Below are 15,461 nucleotides of genomic sequence, written 5' to 3'. Positions count from 1 at the left end.
CCCAGGCAGCAGCGCGGTACCAACCCTGGCTTTGGCAGTGGCTGTCACTGGGTTCCCATCGGTGTCACAGAGACCTGGGGCTGAGCTCTGCAACTGGCCTTGGTCAGTCAGGGGCCTTTTTTCCCTTTATGCTTCCCCTGACAATGGCACTGGCAGCACCCCCACTATTCTGCATCTGGGCTGAGGGAGGGGCTGCGTTGCTCCCCCTGGGTTAACAAACTGAACCCTTCCTGCCGTGGCATCGAGCTGGAGCCAAACCACCTTTCTTTGCTCCTGCCTGTTGGGCTGAGACTGTCATGCTGTGAGCAGAAATCTAAACAGCTACGTGCAATCCTGTGGTAGATTTTGCCTTAACATTGCTGTACAAATTCCTCCTTTGGCAGTGCAGGTCAGAATTGGTGTTGCATTCACAGCATCTCTCTGTAGCCATCACTGGGCACTCGTTCCATCAGACATGTGAACTGTTATGTCAGCAGCCTGTGAGTGAACACACAATGCAGAGTGACACCACAGCAGGAACAGGAATGAAAATGGAGGTTTGCCTGCCTGAGTGCAGCACAGGGGCGTTTAGGGAAGTGTAAAGAGGGCTCAGCACCAGCATTTCTATTTCTATACGAATTGCTGTACATCTCCAGATGCTTGAATATAAAAGGCTGTGTCCCCCCAGAAGTCAGGGCAGTGGAGTATTAGCAGTAGAAAAGAGCATTTATACAGTATTCCAGTTTAACACAGGTAGCCTGTGTTGCTCCAATATATCACTGGAGTCAGCAGTAATTAAGTATTAATATAAAGAAGTTTTAAACATCTGGATGGTTACACCAGGCAGAAACTGCTGGCTGCAATCTGAGTGAGGATACAGGGAAGCTTGGATCCCACCTTGGGTAGAGAAATTTTTCAGCCAAGTAGCACAATTGCTCTGTGGGAACCTGATGTCATCAGTGCTACCTGCTGACCTGCTCCCTTATAGGCTTTTCTGCCACATTCTTGGGTGGAGTCAAAGAAAGCAGAAGAGTTACACAAATAATATCTATCATGTCTTTATTTACATATCATGGAAACACACATGCAACATGTCATAGGATTTACTACAATGGAACACCCTGTCCCTATCTCCTGTTACCAAAAAATTTATTTTTGGCTCACTAGGAAAACTATGACTTCCCCAGAAAGCTCCTAAAAATAATCATTAAAAATAACAGACTTGGCAGGATTCCTAAATGAGTGAGAGCTGCAGGCTGGGATGTCTTGCCACATCCTTGCAGAAACCAGGTGGTTCTCTGGAAACAAGAAAGGAAGGAAGGATGGAGGGGGGGCTGGATGGTCCCAAAGATGACAGGTAGGAAGTGGTAGTGTGTAACAATTGGGGAATATGTCTGGAGTGGTGAAAAAGGCAGAGAGCAAGGGGTCTGTCAGAGGTCCTCTCTCACAGAGACAGCCAGTTCCCTGCTCATCCATTTCCTATCTTTGATTCCATCTGGAGGCTACAACTTCCCCTCCTCTAGGAACCTCCAGTCCTTAAGGGGGATCTACCTCTATTCTAAAGCAATAATTAAGGGGTAAAGTTTAAGCTCATACCCCCTTTGCTCTGAAGGGTCTTCCACATCACGTCTCTGTTGAGAGGAGGAGGTGAAACTGCAAAGCCTTTTCCTGCCAGGACCATCAGAATGGGAGTCAGGATCATTTCTTACTAACTGGGAGAGGAGGACCAACCCAAGGGCAGGGATGTGCTGAGGGAAGGCAGAGGGAATGCAGTGCTGCTGTGGGAGAGGCAGAGGGAATGAATGCAGTGCTGCTGTGGAAAGGGCAGAGGGAATGAATGCAGTGCTGCTGTGGGAGAGGCAGAGGGAATGAATGCAGTGCTGCTGTGGAAAGGGCAGAGGGAATGAATGCAGTGCTGCTGTGGAAAGGGCAGAGGGAATGAATGCAGTGCTGCTGTGGGAGAGGCAGAGGGAATGAATGCAGTGCTGCTGTGGGAGAGGCAGAGGGAATGAATGCAGTGCTGCTGTGGGAGAGGCAGAGGGAATGAATGCAGTGCTGCTGTGGGAGAGGCAGAGGGAATGAATGCAGTGCTGCTGTGGGAGAGGCTGAGGCCACTGTATTGACAAAGAACAGGAGCTTCAGCCCAGCTGGCACCCGGCACGTGCAGAGCCTGCAGCTCCAGTCATTTGCTCATTTTCCCCAACCCCCATTGTTGGGTACAACCAGCCTGGCCCCAGTGCCCACCCTGGGCCCACCCCTGCTACACGTTGAGGAAGGAGCCCTGCTGCCCGTTGGCCGCCTCGGGCTCCACACAGCGCCCTTTGCGCCGCGTCACCCTCCGGTTCCGGTGGAACTTGGCGTAGCAGCGGAGCCCTGTGGGGAAACAGGCAGGAGTGAGGGGGCACTGGGCTGCACAGCACTGAGGGGGGCACTGGGCTGCACAGCACTGAGGGGGCACTGGGCTGCACAGCACTGAGGGGGCACTGGGCTGCACAGCACTGAGGGGGGCACTGGGCTGCACAGCACTGAGGGGGGCACTGGGCTGCACAGCACTGAGGGGGGCACTGGGCTGCACAGCACTGAGGGGGGCACTGGGCTGCACAGCACTGAGGGGGCACTGGGCTGCACAGCACTGAGGGGGCACTGGGCTGCACAGCACTGAGGGGGGCACTGGGCTGCACAGCACTGAGGGGGGCACTGGGCTGCACAGCACTGAGGGGGGCACTGGGCTGCACAGCACTGAGGGGGGCACTGGGCTGCACAGCACTGAGGGGCACCAGCTGCACAGCAGTGAGGGGGTCACTGGGCTGCACAGCAGTGAGGGGGTCACTGGGCTGCACAGCAGTGAGGGGGCACTGGGCTGCACAGCACTGAGGGGGCACTGGGCTGCACAGCACTGAGGGGGCACTGGGCTGCACAGCACTGAGGGGGGCACTGGGCTGCACAGCACTGAGGGGGGCACTGGGCTGCACAGCACTGAGGGGGCACTGGGCTGCACAGCACTGAGGGGGTCACTGGGCTGCACAGCACTGAGGGGGGCACTGGGCTGCACAGCACTGAGGGGGGCACTGGGCTGCACAGCACTGAGGGGGGCACTGGGCTGCACAGCACTGAGGGGGCACTGGGCTGCACAGCACTGAGGGGGCACTGGGCTGCACAGCACTGAGGGGGCACTGGGCTGCACAGCACTGAGGGGGGCACTGGGCTGCACAGCACTGAGGGGGCACTGGGCTGCACAGCAGTGACACCACCCCTGTCCCTCTGCCCAGGCCAGCACAGGCCCTGCTGCAGTGGAAACAGGCCCAGGGCTGTGTCCCAGAAATGCCTCCCAGGGCAGGGCATTCTGCTGGGCTCCCTGCTCTGGTCTGGCATCCATTGGCTCAGGCAGGTCTCACTGGTTCTTGAAATACCAATGAATTTTTCCAATTGTTTCCAGTGATTTTATGGAAGCCCTGCTTGGATTCCCCCTATTACTTCCCATTACTGTCTTAAGTGATCTCTCCATTGGGAAATTACTATAGACTTAATGTGCAGCAGCAATGGCTTGGGACCTCCCCTTGCTATTTATTTCCCTGAAGCTTCAAGAGAAGAGGGAAAAGGCTTTGAAGTGTTATTACTGGGAGGTCTGATCCAAAGCTCACTGCTCATCTCCTTCAATTTGTCTGTTTTGGATGCTCAAATTGCAGGGTTTGAAGGAAGCTATCTGATGGATGAGTACTAAGGGGAAAAAAGGCATTTTATTTGTAAAAACCATGAGTATGTATTCTCCCATGGCAGTGGAAGGCAATGGGTGCCCCTGGTCAGGGTAACTAATTGGTTGCTGGCACCAATAGATTTATTTTTTAATGTCTATTGTCAGACTGTGTTACACCAGAATGCATAGCTAGCTGGGCCAGACAGGGCCAGACCCTGTGGGTCAGTAATTCTCACCAAAGCCCTGATTTTCAGTAGTCCAGGATCTGGTCATTGGGGTTGGCAGGAGCTGAAACTGCACCTCTTTTACCTTGCAGGGCAGGCAGCAGACAGCAACAGTGCCAGCACCCCCAGAGCAGGACAGGCTGAGGATCTGTAGCCCTTCTAATGAGAGAGCCCCAAACTGTCCTCAGTTGTACTCCAGAGACCCAGAGGATGTCACAGGTCACAGAGCAGCCTTTTGGAGTGCATGTCCTTGGGCTACATTGAGACCTTAAATTTGGGGTTGTGTCCCTCATTACCAATGCCCCAGGGCAATCTGGCCTCCCAGAAGGAGAGCACTGGAGATCAGAGCTCTGCTCTTATCTAAGCCTTTTGTCTGTCTTATCTGGATCTTCCATCTCTGGGGTTCTTTTTAATGCTACAGAGGATGCACATTTGGCATCAGGTTATAACTGGCTTAGGGATAAAGCAAGGCCTGGGGCAGCCCTCATCAGGCTTGCAGAAACAATTTTCTAGGCTAACCTATTAGTAGGTCATCTCTGATGAGGACCTTCAGGTATTACACAGCACTCCCAAGGTGAGGACTGTCATTTAACATTGCAGGTCCAGGGAAGCTGCCTGTTTAACTGGGTACAGAGCAGGTGAATGACCTGGTCAAATCACTGACTACCAACACAGGTCACAAAACTTGGCAACCAGAGTTTTGTTCTGGCAGGCAAGACCCAGTGCCTGGAGCTGCCCTTGAGCATGTTCAGTCTAGAAGAGCACCTTTCAACATCTGTGTAATGCACCTGTCTAGCAAGGGCTGCTGTGGGTTCTTCAGAAAAAGCTTTAAGAAACAAAAGCCTGTGTCCTTCCCACATCTACTAAATTGCTACAAGCTCATTTGAAACTATCTCAGGAAAGGCATGATAGGCACAAGGTCATGCAAACAGTCTGTTTTTATAGCCTGTGATATTTGAAAGCACCATTGAAGTGTTAATATACTGTGGCTTCTTCTGTTGGGTTTGTAGATATGAAGCTTTTTGTTTTCAAGAGGGAAAACAAGATATCCTGGATGACTCAACAGCCACACTGTGAGTCAGTGGCAGGGACAGGCTAAGAGCAGCAGAGCTTGGCTCCTATTTTCACACACAAACCACTATTCAATGCTGTCATCTAGGAAGGGGGAGAGGAAGGAGCTGGACTCACCTTCAGTGCACATACAGTCATCATAGCACTTGTTGTTCAGGCCTCGATTGTGAGGTTTGCAGAGGTGTTCCCGCAGGTCACAGCAAGAGCCTGCAACACAGGCACAAGGCTCAGCACAACTCGTGTGTCCCCTTCCCCTCTGGGAGTGCTACACCCGCGGCAGCTCCGTCACCCGCGGCAGCTCCGTCACCCCGCGGCAGCTCCGTCACCCCGCGGCAGCTCCGTCACCCCGCGGCAGCTCCGTCACCCCGCGGCAGCTCCGTCACCCCGCGGCAGCTCCGTCACCCGCGGCAGCTCCGTCAGACAGGCATCATCTGCTCCCACAACAGCCTAGAGGGCCTCTACCCTGCCCTTCAACACACCACTTCCCACCAGCAGCAGAAATCAGGATACATGTATTAGAACCTGGGCTGGATTTCAGACCACCTCATGTTTGGAGAAATGCCTCTGCCGAGCTGATCCTGACCTGGGAGGCAGTCAAGGTGGTGATCACAGGGCTCTCCTTCAGCTGTCCCAGTCTCATTGCCACTGGTGAGGCTCTTACTGCGGCGTTTTTCTGGGGTAAAAGAAGATGCTGATAGAAAATCTCATGCTAGTGCTTTCATTTTGGAGAATATATTGTTACAGGGTAAAAACAGCCTCAAACTTCCAGAGTTTGAATTCTAAACCTTCATAGTCTAATCTTCTCTCTCCCTGTTCCTACACCCTCCATCTATGATTTTTCTTCTGCCCTCAAACTGTGCATCCAAAATGAGAAATATGCTGTAACTGAGCACAAAACACAATCAGCATTTTGCTGCTTCTCTCTCTCCCCACCACCATGATCTCATGTCCTTCAGCACATCTGGGAACACTAACCATGGGACAAGCCTTACAGAATGACTTTTGAGAAAGAGGATAGGGAGGTTTAGCACCTTTCTTTTTAGCAGAAGGCCACATTTCTGGTTTGAGATCCTCATAATCTGTCCAGTCAAAGAGTGCCATATCTAGGGTGGGCATCACATCCCCATCTGGCCTGAGACGGGCCTGCAAACCACAAGAAACCAGATGGACAAGGGTTACACTTCTGCAGAGACATGAAAGTCTTTGTGGATTTTTATGGTGCTTTTAGACATTAAAAAAACCCTTGTGATTCCCCTTCCCCCCCCACCTCCACCCCTGTCCTGTCTGCCAGGGATTCCTGTCATCTCATTTGCACAAGGGAAGAGCTTTCCCTTGCTGCAGCTGAGGCCAAGAGGGAAGTTTCCTCTGCTTTTTTATGAGGACAAAAGGCGAGCAAGGGGCATTAGGATATGCTGACTCTGCAGCCAAGAGCTCCTGCTGCCTCTCTGGTCCCTGGAGCTCGGTGGAGATGGACAGACGAGGGAGAGGCACAGAGCAGTTTCCAGCTGTGTCTTCACCTGTGACCGGGGGGAGGTGGCTGGAGGGACAGGAGGCTCCTCTGTGGAAGCAGCTTGGTCCAGGGCAGGGATGAGGAGCACAGTGGGAGTCAGACTTGGAGCTTCCTCTGCCTGAAGGTTCTGAAACTGTTCTTCAAAGCTTTCAGGTTTCTTGTACAGAGAGCTTGGCCCAGCATCAGGAATCTTCCCTGCAGAGGGCAACAGGCACAGTAGCAGTGGCTTTGCCACCCCCTTCTCTGTGTGCCACAGATCTGAGCCAAAGAAATTCAGAGTTCACCCAACCACTGGCCATGTCTCCACCATCCTGAGCTGCTATTTAGGCCAGGGTAAAACAGAGTAATAAGCTACTAAAGTGATAGGTCAGGTCCAGAGTATATGCAGCTTGATACTTATACATTTTAGACATTTATAATCACACCTTCTTAAAGACATGTCTATCTCTTGCTTTGAAGGAAAAAGATGTCTTCTCCTGGTCTCAAGGGTACAAAATGTACCTGTTTAACCATTTTTAAACTAATGGATTAAGCTGCTGCAAATACCTGTGAATACATTCTTACTTGATTTTAGTAGAGTTATTTTAGCTACCTAACTTGAAATTCCTATCTTCTCAGCCTTACCCCTGTTCTTCATAAGTATTGGTTTAAGTATAGACCTCAAGTTAAACCCTAGAAACAAGACCTGTTTGTAGTCTGCAAAAACTGCTTCAAACCAGCTTTTGTTGCATCCTCTTCTACATTGCTTAACATGAGCTGTTTAGTCAGTCCTGTGAAAAACAACAGAACTCTTCTCACTGAGGTAGAGAGGAGTGATAGCTGGAGCTCAGGGGGGTGACAATCTGCTTGTCATTTAGTGTAGACTGACACAAACTGCTTGGCTTTAACCGAGCTCAAGATTTACCACACTGAGCAGAGCATACCACAGACACACACCCACAACTTGACCTGCAAAGGAAAGCAGTCCCAGTCAAAACCAACAATATTTCAAAGTTATTAGTGCAATTTCACATAAGCAGAATTAATATTTTTTGTAGTTCAGCATTGACATAGAAGACTACAAGCTCTGGTGAGAAGAAACTGGTCTTCAAGTGAAATAGAGGGTTTGTATTATTTCTAGTTCTGGTCCTGTTTTGAAGTCAATGCAGACATTGAGCATGGCTTGGACGTGTTTGAACTATTTACTAAAAAGAGAAATAAAACCCCAACAAAGCAGGCACCCCAAAACAACCCCTCCAGTCCCAGGAACTCTCCGAGCTCCCCCTGTAAGGCAAACCAGGTCACTCTCACGGAATTGCAGCCAGCACTAAAATCCCCTGGTTCTGGAGTTTCCCTTTTTTCTTGTGCCTCTTTTGTTTGGCAGATTCCTCCCCAGAGCAGGCACACAGCCCACACCCTCCACAGCCCCGTGGCACTCAAGCACAGCTGCATCTCCTTGCCCTCACACAAGTGCCACTCATGCCCAGTCCCTCCGGTACCTCGCTGGTGCCTCAGCCTGTCCCTGCGGCTGTGCCGCCGCTGCTCCCGGCTCTGCTTCTTCCCCCGCTCCGAGCCCGGGGACTGGTTGTCCCTCTCAGGGTAGGGCAGCTCAAAGCCCAGGAACACCTCTTTGCTGTGTTTGAGGGCTGCTGGCTGTCCCTCTGCCACCAGCTCCTCCACGGCCGATGCTCCGCTGCCCATCCTGGGGGGCTCTTCCCCTGCCAGCCGCCCCCTCGAGGGCATGGCATGGACCCTCTCCTTCTTGGCCGAGCCGTGCTTGGGGTGGTGCCCACTTCTGGGCTGCTGCAGCCACAGCTCTTGGTTTTGAAGGTGGTTGTTGCTCTCTGGGACGTTTCTGAGCTTTGTGCCAGGGTTCACAGAGACTGCAAGGCTGATGTCAGAGAGAACCAGCGCACACAGGAAAAGGAAAGGAGAGAGGAAGGTGGAAGAAGTTGCCATAATCCTGGGTGGTCTGCCTCACCTGCAATTAGAAAAAAAAAAAGAAAAAAGAAGCAACCAACATTTAGGAAGGATAAAGGCCATGAAGATTCAGTCTTAGGACTCTTAGATGAGAAACGCTATGGTGTCCAGAGCTGGAAGTGAGTTATTCCCTCCTCCTTCTCTCCCAGCCCTGGCTACAGCAGCTGAGACCCACGTGCAGGGCCTGCAGGGCTGAGAGGTCCCAGTTTCATGTGCAAATGAGGCCATCAATCAGTAGGACATTTCCCTTTGATTCCTCAGGAGCCCCCCTGCCCTCGAATTCACAGCCCACCATCTGAGGGGCTGCAGGGCTGGCTCTGCCGGCCACAGCCCCTGAGCCCGGCACGGCACCAGCTGTCTGGCCAGGGCTGTTTGCTGCCAGCTTGGCATCCTGGGCCTGGCTGGCACTGGCCTCTCCTCACAGCTGGTTTCCTTGCAATGAAGATGTCAAGATGAACAGAACTGGGGCAGATGGTGGCCTCGCAGGACCAGCACAGCCCCGAGCAGCTGAAGGCACGCCCGCACTCACACGCTGCTGCAGGGTGGCTGGAATTGGTCAGGGGAGGAAAAAACGCTGGGAATTTTGTGCTGATACCTCATGGCATAGCAGAGAAATAAATCTGCTGTCAGCAGAGCAGAGGATGCTGCTCTAAAGATCAAGGGGCAGGGAGGCAGACTGAGGTTTCTCTGGTTCCCCTCCTTGACCCTGCACAGGTCACTTCACCCCACCAGACAAGGCTGTCAAGGGGAGAGTGATTTAAGTCCAGAGAATATTGAGACCAAGTGCCACTATGGCTGCAGACTGTTCTCACTGTCATAGTTTTGAAGGTGTTCCTTCATCCCTGTGTTTGTGGTGCAAGACATGGCTCTGGGACATTGCACAACTCCGAGCACTCTCTAATTAAGTCATTCTCCTCTATTTCCCACAGAAGGGGGAAAGGGATTTGCAGCATTTCCAGTGCAGCCTTTTGCTTTGGGACAGCTTTTTCAGACTGCCCCTCTCACTCTGGGCAGCATGAGGACATGCTGAAAGCCAAAGTTCCCTGCAACACTGACTGCCAGAAAGGCAGGCCTGTGCTTACACTTGAGAAATACTGTCAGAGTTACAGCCACAGCTTTCCCTAAACCCCCTCCCCATCCTTCTTGCAGCTCAGCCCCAGCTGCACCTGATTCCAGCTGTTCTCTGGGTGAACACTCTGCTGCTTCCTTGCACTCTTTGCACTTCTCCCTCCAGGTGCTTTGCTGTTTGACCAGCCCTTGCCACCTGGGAAGGGCAGCAGGTAACCAACCACCTTTGAGGCCAGTCTCGGAGCCTTTTTGTGGAGCTGACAGGAGACACCCTAAGAATAGCCTGGGCTCTTCCTTTCCACCTCTGAGACAGATGTGGAGTGTTTTGAGTCAGTGAAAGCTCTGCCATTACAGCAGCCCCAGCCTGAGAGAGCATCTGGGAGTTTAGAGGGAGATGCCTTCATCCTACTAAAAATGCTATGAAAAAGCCTGCACACATTCACCAGCCAATTCTGCCTTCCCAAGATTCCTCTCTGTTGCTGCTCAGAGCCTGGGAGCAGGTGTTCAGTTCAGCCCTTCCCTGGAAAGAGGTAGACAGGACAGGGGCCTTTTCTTCATACAGTGTCCAAAAAGCAGGTTCTTCTACTGGCCACAGAGGGCAACAAACTGCTCCTTGCTTTGGGAGGTGCTGGGAAGCTCCTCTGACAAAGGCATAACACTATGAAATAGTATTTTATTGGCAGCTACCTGGAACAAAGGAAAATCAGACTGACAGCTAAATCTACTAACAAAGCACTTGAAGTCCTGCTTCAAAACCCATGGAACAAGCAGCAACCCAGCAACATGCAGGCTCTGCATGGGATCATTGGTTTCTTCCCCAGACCATGGAGTCTTTGTTATTTTCCCTAGAATTTTCTCTTTAAGAGCGAGAGCAAACCAGCTGGATTAAGGCATCACTCAGAACAACTCAAAGAGCCAGAAAGAGCATCTTGCCTTTTCATCTGTAGGCAAAATACCAAGAGGAGAGAACAAGTGCAAAGAGAACACAAGGGTGTCTCCAATCTCATTCCCACAGACATGGGCCCTTTGATGGTGAACCTGACAGCCACAAGCTGCACATTCTGGTTTCCAGCAGGAGCTTGGAGGCAGTTAAATGCTACAGGGCAATTAAACAGAAGGTCTGCTTCAAAGTGTAGGGGGCATTTATTTAAGCTGCCCAGCTGTCCTGTTGGCATGACATGGGATGAAAGTGCAGCTAGAGCACATGGATTGCCTCATCTCTGCACTGGCACAGGGCAGTGTCATTGTCACTGGGAATCCTGCATTAATAATACAGATAAATACCTGTATTACACTGTTGTCAGGGGAGATCTGAGCTGTTTGCTAAACCAAACTGGTGCATGGACAAGTTTGGGTACCTTGGGTTAGTGCAACACTGCTGTGCTAGAGGCAAATCAGTCTCAGCCTTCTCCTTAACCACTTGTTCCATGTCATGGTCTGCCTCTAACTTCAGAAACCTCTTCCTACCTCCCTCATTTTTCTTACCCTACCAAAGCTGTAAAAGTCACACCTTCAGAGGCAGATAACACAACAGCATCCCTAGTTCTCAGTGCCCAGGCTCTTCAATGTCTGCACACCAGAGTAAACTCCACCATCTGCTCTGGCAGGACCACCTTAGCCCTGGGCATGTTGGTGCAGGGGACAGCAAAGCTCCCACACTGCTGATGCACCCTCTCTGCAAAGGGTGAAGCTCTGCCCTGAGACAAATGCCAGGCAGAAAGAAGGCTGGCCTTGTAAGGAGATGCCTTTCCTAAATTGCCATAAACAAAGACACACCTTACAACAAGCCCAGAATCCATCCTCTTATTAGAGTTTATATATTAGGAAAGGAAATAGCTCAATTACCTGTCAGTTTAAGCTGCCCCTGTACTTCCTACACCAGACCTACATTTCCCCACCTTGCTCCACCCCCCTGCCAGCACTTCTTTTATAGACCCTCGGGATTACAGCCACCTGAGGCAGCAAATCTGCCTTCTCAAGAACACCTGTACAGTAAAGATAAGGCCTCAGAACTGTCCAGGGTGCAGGCTCAGGCCTGAGTTGCAGTGCTGTCTCAGCCACTATTTCTGATCCATTTGTGGCTGGTTACAATCCTGTCTTGGGTAACTTTCAAGTCTCTTTCTCTGGGCTCACTGATACAATTGCTATTCCTCTGTCCTCTACTCATAATCCTGCAAAGCAGCCATGGACTGAGTGGGTACAAAGAAACTCCAGCATGTGTTCTCCCTATAAACACAATTGTGTCACCTTGGCTCTGAAACTGCCCCTGCTGCATTTGTTTTGTATTTGACAAAGCAGGAGCATCAGATGATCCACCTTCATTCATGTATCCCAGTCAAAGCATTATACCTGACAGCCATAGCTTTAACTCCTCACATATGTTCTTCATGTCACAGCCAAGAGGAACAAAACCCTTGAACTGAGAGACTGTCAAGATCCTTTATCACCCCAGACTGCAAATGATGCAGTTTGTATGCTCAAGGGCTGAACCAAGCTAGACCCAAGCACGTGTGCTGGGCCAGATTTCTTTTTGGCTCTGATAAGCTCAGAGTTTGGCAGACACATGTAAAGGGTTCCTGGACTCCAGACAACCCCAGGCTGCAGCAATAGACTGAGTGTGTGTGCATCCACATGGGCACTGTGCATGTGTGCCTGTGTGGCAAGGGTACAGACAATGAACCCAGCTCCCTGTGCCAGGCTCCCTGTAAACAACCAGCCAAGGGGTGATGGATGGGCTTGGGAAGGCCTGGGGCAGAATGGCCGGGGTGGGCTCTGTGGTGGGTGACATGCAGAGAGCTGGCTGAAGCCAGGAGGATGGCATTGTGCAGATAAATGAGATTTCACTTCCCTGCTGGGTCTCTTTCCATCTGTTTTTCTGTTTCTGGAGGCAAATGCTGGGAAGCTTCATAAACAATCTGCCAAGAGACCTTCCCATTTCCAAAGGCTCTCTCCCAGCTTTCCAGAGTCCCCCAAAGCAGGCAGGTAATCTTATATTCACTCGTGTCTTTCCTCCCCAGGACAAAAGTAGTAACACTTTAATTGTCTCCAATACTTCTTGCATACTTGATTTATGCAGAATTTTTCCCCCTGCTGGTACAGACATCCTTGGGATGCCAGAACTGCAGAATTCCCTGCTCACAGATCTCCAGTCCTTTTGGGTTTCTCTTCAGAGCTGCCCTCCTTTCTTAGGCTTCCTGTATCCATTGTCACCTTTCCTCCTTACTTTGCCTTTCATATTTACCTGACTCCACAGTTTCTTTGTCCCTCATCACTGTGGTGTGAGAGATTTTCCCTCTGCAATATTTAGGTTCTTTCAGTCCCATCCCCACCCTTTGAAGCCCTGCTTTTCTTTGCCTGCGTTGCTTTCCCTCCCCTCCTGCCATCCCCAAACAGCACTCACTCCATGGCAGAAGGGGCCAACTGCACCAACACACTGCTTGCACTAATGGCACAGGAGGCAGAACACAGAGATTCAGGCTTACAGGGGGTTAAATAGTAGCTGTAGGTGCCCCTGTGCCTTCACAAAGAGTCTCCCTGGGGCAACTGGAATCCAGTGACCACTTGCAATGTGATTCACTCATCATTAGTTGCAGGCGTGGAGCTGGGACTCCCCTCATCAGTCAGCTCTGGCTCTCGGCCTTCCTAATCAGGACAGAAGTGACTTGTTCTCACAGCACAGCCCAGGCTTGTGAGCAGGTCACTGAGCCACTGCTAGGCTCCAGCACCGCACTCTGCTGGACACTGGACACCTTCAGGTGCCTCTCACCTTCAGCCACAGCCGTGCCACCCTTTCTCCTGAGCCTCCCAGGACATCCTCGGGGGACAGGGCAGCCCAGCAAGCCACTGCTCCGAAGGGCAGGAGGGACACGGGAATGAATATGCAATACCCTCTGCTCTGCTTCCCTCTGGGACTTCCCGGAGTGGCTGACACAGCCATCACAGCCGACCTGCTATCAAACAGAGTCTACTCTACCCAATAATGAGATTAAAATAGCAGCGAGCCTGAGATTAGCATCCAAGATATAGTCGCTGGCTGTCAGCACGGCAGAGAAGACTCTCCAGTTCCATGCACAATGCCTGGTGACAAATGGGACACAATCAATAGCAAAGGTCATTGCTCACCAGGCTGGAAAGCACCCGCCAGTGTGACAGGGAAGAATGGGGACAGATTTGCCCTGATCTTCTCTGGGGGGGAGTGTGGATGTGTCCCCACTGGCAGAACAGTTAGGCTGCTCTTTCAACATTTTTCCTTGTATGACACTCTCACTTTGAACCACATGTGTAGAATTAATGCCTTCTCCTGCAAGGAAGAGGAGATGGGAATACAAAACCACTTCCATTAAACCCTCCAGTTGACGGAAGACTTCAGGTGTGAATTGGGTAAGTGTCACTTAAATCCTACGTGATGAATTACTAGCTGTAATAAGCCATTAACTGGTGCCAAATTGATTTAATTCAGAAATGAGATCTCACTTTTATCAACAGAGTAAGAGAGCAGAGAACAACCCGCGGGTACCCAGGGCTCGGTGCCTGGCAGCGCACGGCTCTGCAAGCACAATGACTCGGTGGGAACGGCTTCGCTCACCCCTCGGCAGCTCCGGCCGGAGCCGGGACGTGTCCGTGGCGTGTGCGGGGGGCTCAGCGCTGCGAGAGGGACGGTGCCTCTGTCCGGGGCGACTCCGCTCCCAAGGAAGGGCAGAGCCACCTCGGGACGGGGCTTGCAGGAGTCCCCGAAGCAGCAGAGACCCGCAGCGGGGCGGTGGGACGCGAGCCCCGAGCCTGCCCCGCACGCTCCCCGGGGTGGTGACAGTAGGGCTGGCCGAGGAGCCGCTCCGGCCCCGGTGCGGGGACAGCAGGGCTGGCCGAGGAGCCGCTCCGGCCCCGGTGCGGGGACAGCAGGGCTGGCCGAGGAGCCGCTCCGGCCCCGGTGCGGGGACAGCAGGGCTGGCCGAGGAGCCGCTCCGGCCCCGGCGCTGTCCGCGCTCGGTGCTCGCTCGCACGGCGAGGCGATGCCACCGGGGCACCGCCGATAACCCCCGCTCTTTGTCTCCTCCGGGGCGTACGGAAAGTGGGAAAGTGCCCCCGCACTGCCCCGCGGTCCCTGCGATGGCAGAAGGGAATCGGCTCCGCACATTCTCTCTCCCGGGGCGAGAGCGGAGCGCGGCGCGGGCAGCGCTGCCTTACCTGTCCGGAGTCGGGGCTGGCGGAGCCCGGCGGGCAGGGCGGGCAGGGCAGGGCTGTGCAGCGGCAAAGGGGAGGCAGGTCTGCCCGGGGCAGCGGGTGTTCGAACCCGAGAGCAGGAGGAGCAGGAGCAGGAGGAGGAGACAGGGGCAAGGCAGTGGGGGAATGTGGAGAGGAACCGGGGACGCCGGGAGTCCCGGGGGACTGGGGTGCATGGTGCGGGGAGGTGGGGCTGGGAGGGGCGGAGGGGCTCCGGGAGCGTGCGGGGGTGTGGGGGGATGCAGGAGGGTGAGAGGGGCTGTAGGGGAGTGTGGGAGGATGTAAGGGGGATGCAGGGGAGTGTGGGGGGATGCGGGGGATGTAGGGGGGATGCAGGGGCATGCGAGGGGCGCATGGCGCGGACAGGAGGAGGTGCGGGAGCGCAGGGTGCTGGTGGCAGCAGCGGTCTCTGCCCCGGGCACGGACGGGGCAGACAAAGGACGGAGACAAAGGCGGGGCAGCCCGGGAGGAGGCGGGCGGACCCCGCTCACCTGCGCGGCGGGGCGGGACACCCGGAGGGACACCCAGCGGGACACCGAGCGGCGTCCCCCGCTCCGCTCCCGCTCCCCGCCCCACTGGGGCTCATCGGGGCCGGGCGGTGTTTCGGATCCCGCTCCTCTCCTCTCCTCTCCTCTCCTCTCCTCTCCTCTCCTCTCCTCTCCTCTCCTCTCCTCTCCTCTCCTCTCCCTCTCCTCTCCCTCTCCCTCTCCCTCCCCCTCTCCCTCCCCCTCTCCCT

At 53.4% G+C, this 15,461-nt stretch overlaps 1 protein-coding gene across 1 annotated transcript; it reads right to left on the bottom strand.

The window, feature by feature from the left end:
• Window positions 1–1,021: 1,021 nt before the first annotated feature.
• DRAXIN (dorsal inhibitory axon guidance protein) lies at window positions 1,022–14,778 on the bottom strand. Its single transcript, XM_071575680.1, has 7 exons — window positions 14,690–14,778; window positions 7,957–8,438; window positions 6,486–6,673; window positions 6,000–6,111; window positions 5,552–5,641; window positions 5,086–5,175; window positions 1,022–2,352 (listed from the first exon to the last, which is right to left on the bottom strand). The coding sequence occupies exons 2-7, from the start codon at window positions 8,414–8,416 to the stop codon at window positions 2,240–2,242; spliced, it is 1,053 nt and encodes a 350-aa protein (XP_071431781.1). The 5' UTR covers window positions 8,417–8,438; window positions 14,690–14,778; the 3' UTR covers window positions 1,022–2,239.
• Window positions 14,779–15,461: the final 683 nt, after the last annotated feature.

The sequence above is a fragment of the Pithys albifrons genome, chromosome 22 (genome assembly GCF_047495875.1).
Source record: "Pithys albifrons albifrons isolate INPA30051 chromosome 22, PitAlb_v1, whole genome shotgun sequence".
NCBI lineage: Eukaryota > Metazoa > Chordata > Aves > Passeriformes > Thamnophilidae > Pithys > Pithys albifrons.
Note: the sequence above shows the minus strand (reverse complement) of the source record. Positions and strands in the feature narration are given on the sequence as shown.

Bases quoted from the DNA above. Each gene is read 5' to 3' on its own strand.
- DRAXIN (XM_071575680.1), bottom strand. From the start codon at position 8,416: ATGGCAACTTCTTCCACCTTCCTCTCTCCTTTCCTTTTCCTGTGTGCG. The intron at 6,674-7,956 runs GTACCGGAGGGA...TGCCCTCTGCAG, and splicing joins CAGGCTGAGGCACCAGCGAG to GGAAGATTCCTGATGCTGGG. The intron at 5,176-5,551 runs GTCAGGATCAGC...CCTGTGTTGCAG, and splicing joins CCACCTTGACTGCCTCCCAG to GCTCTTGCTGTGACCTGCGG.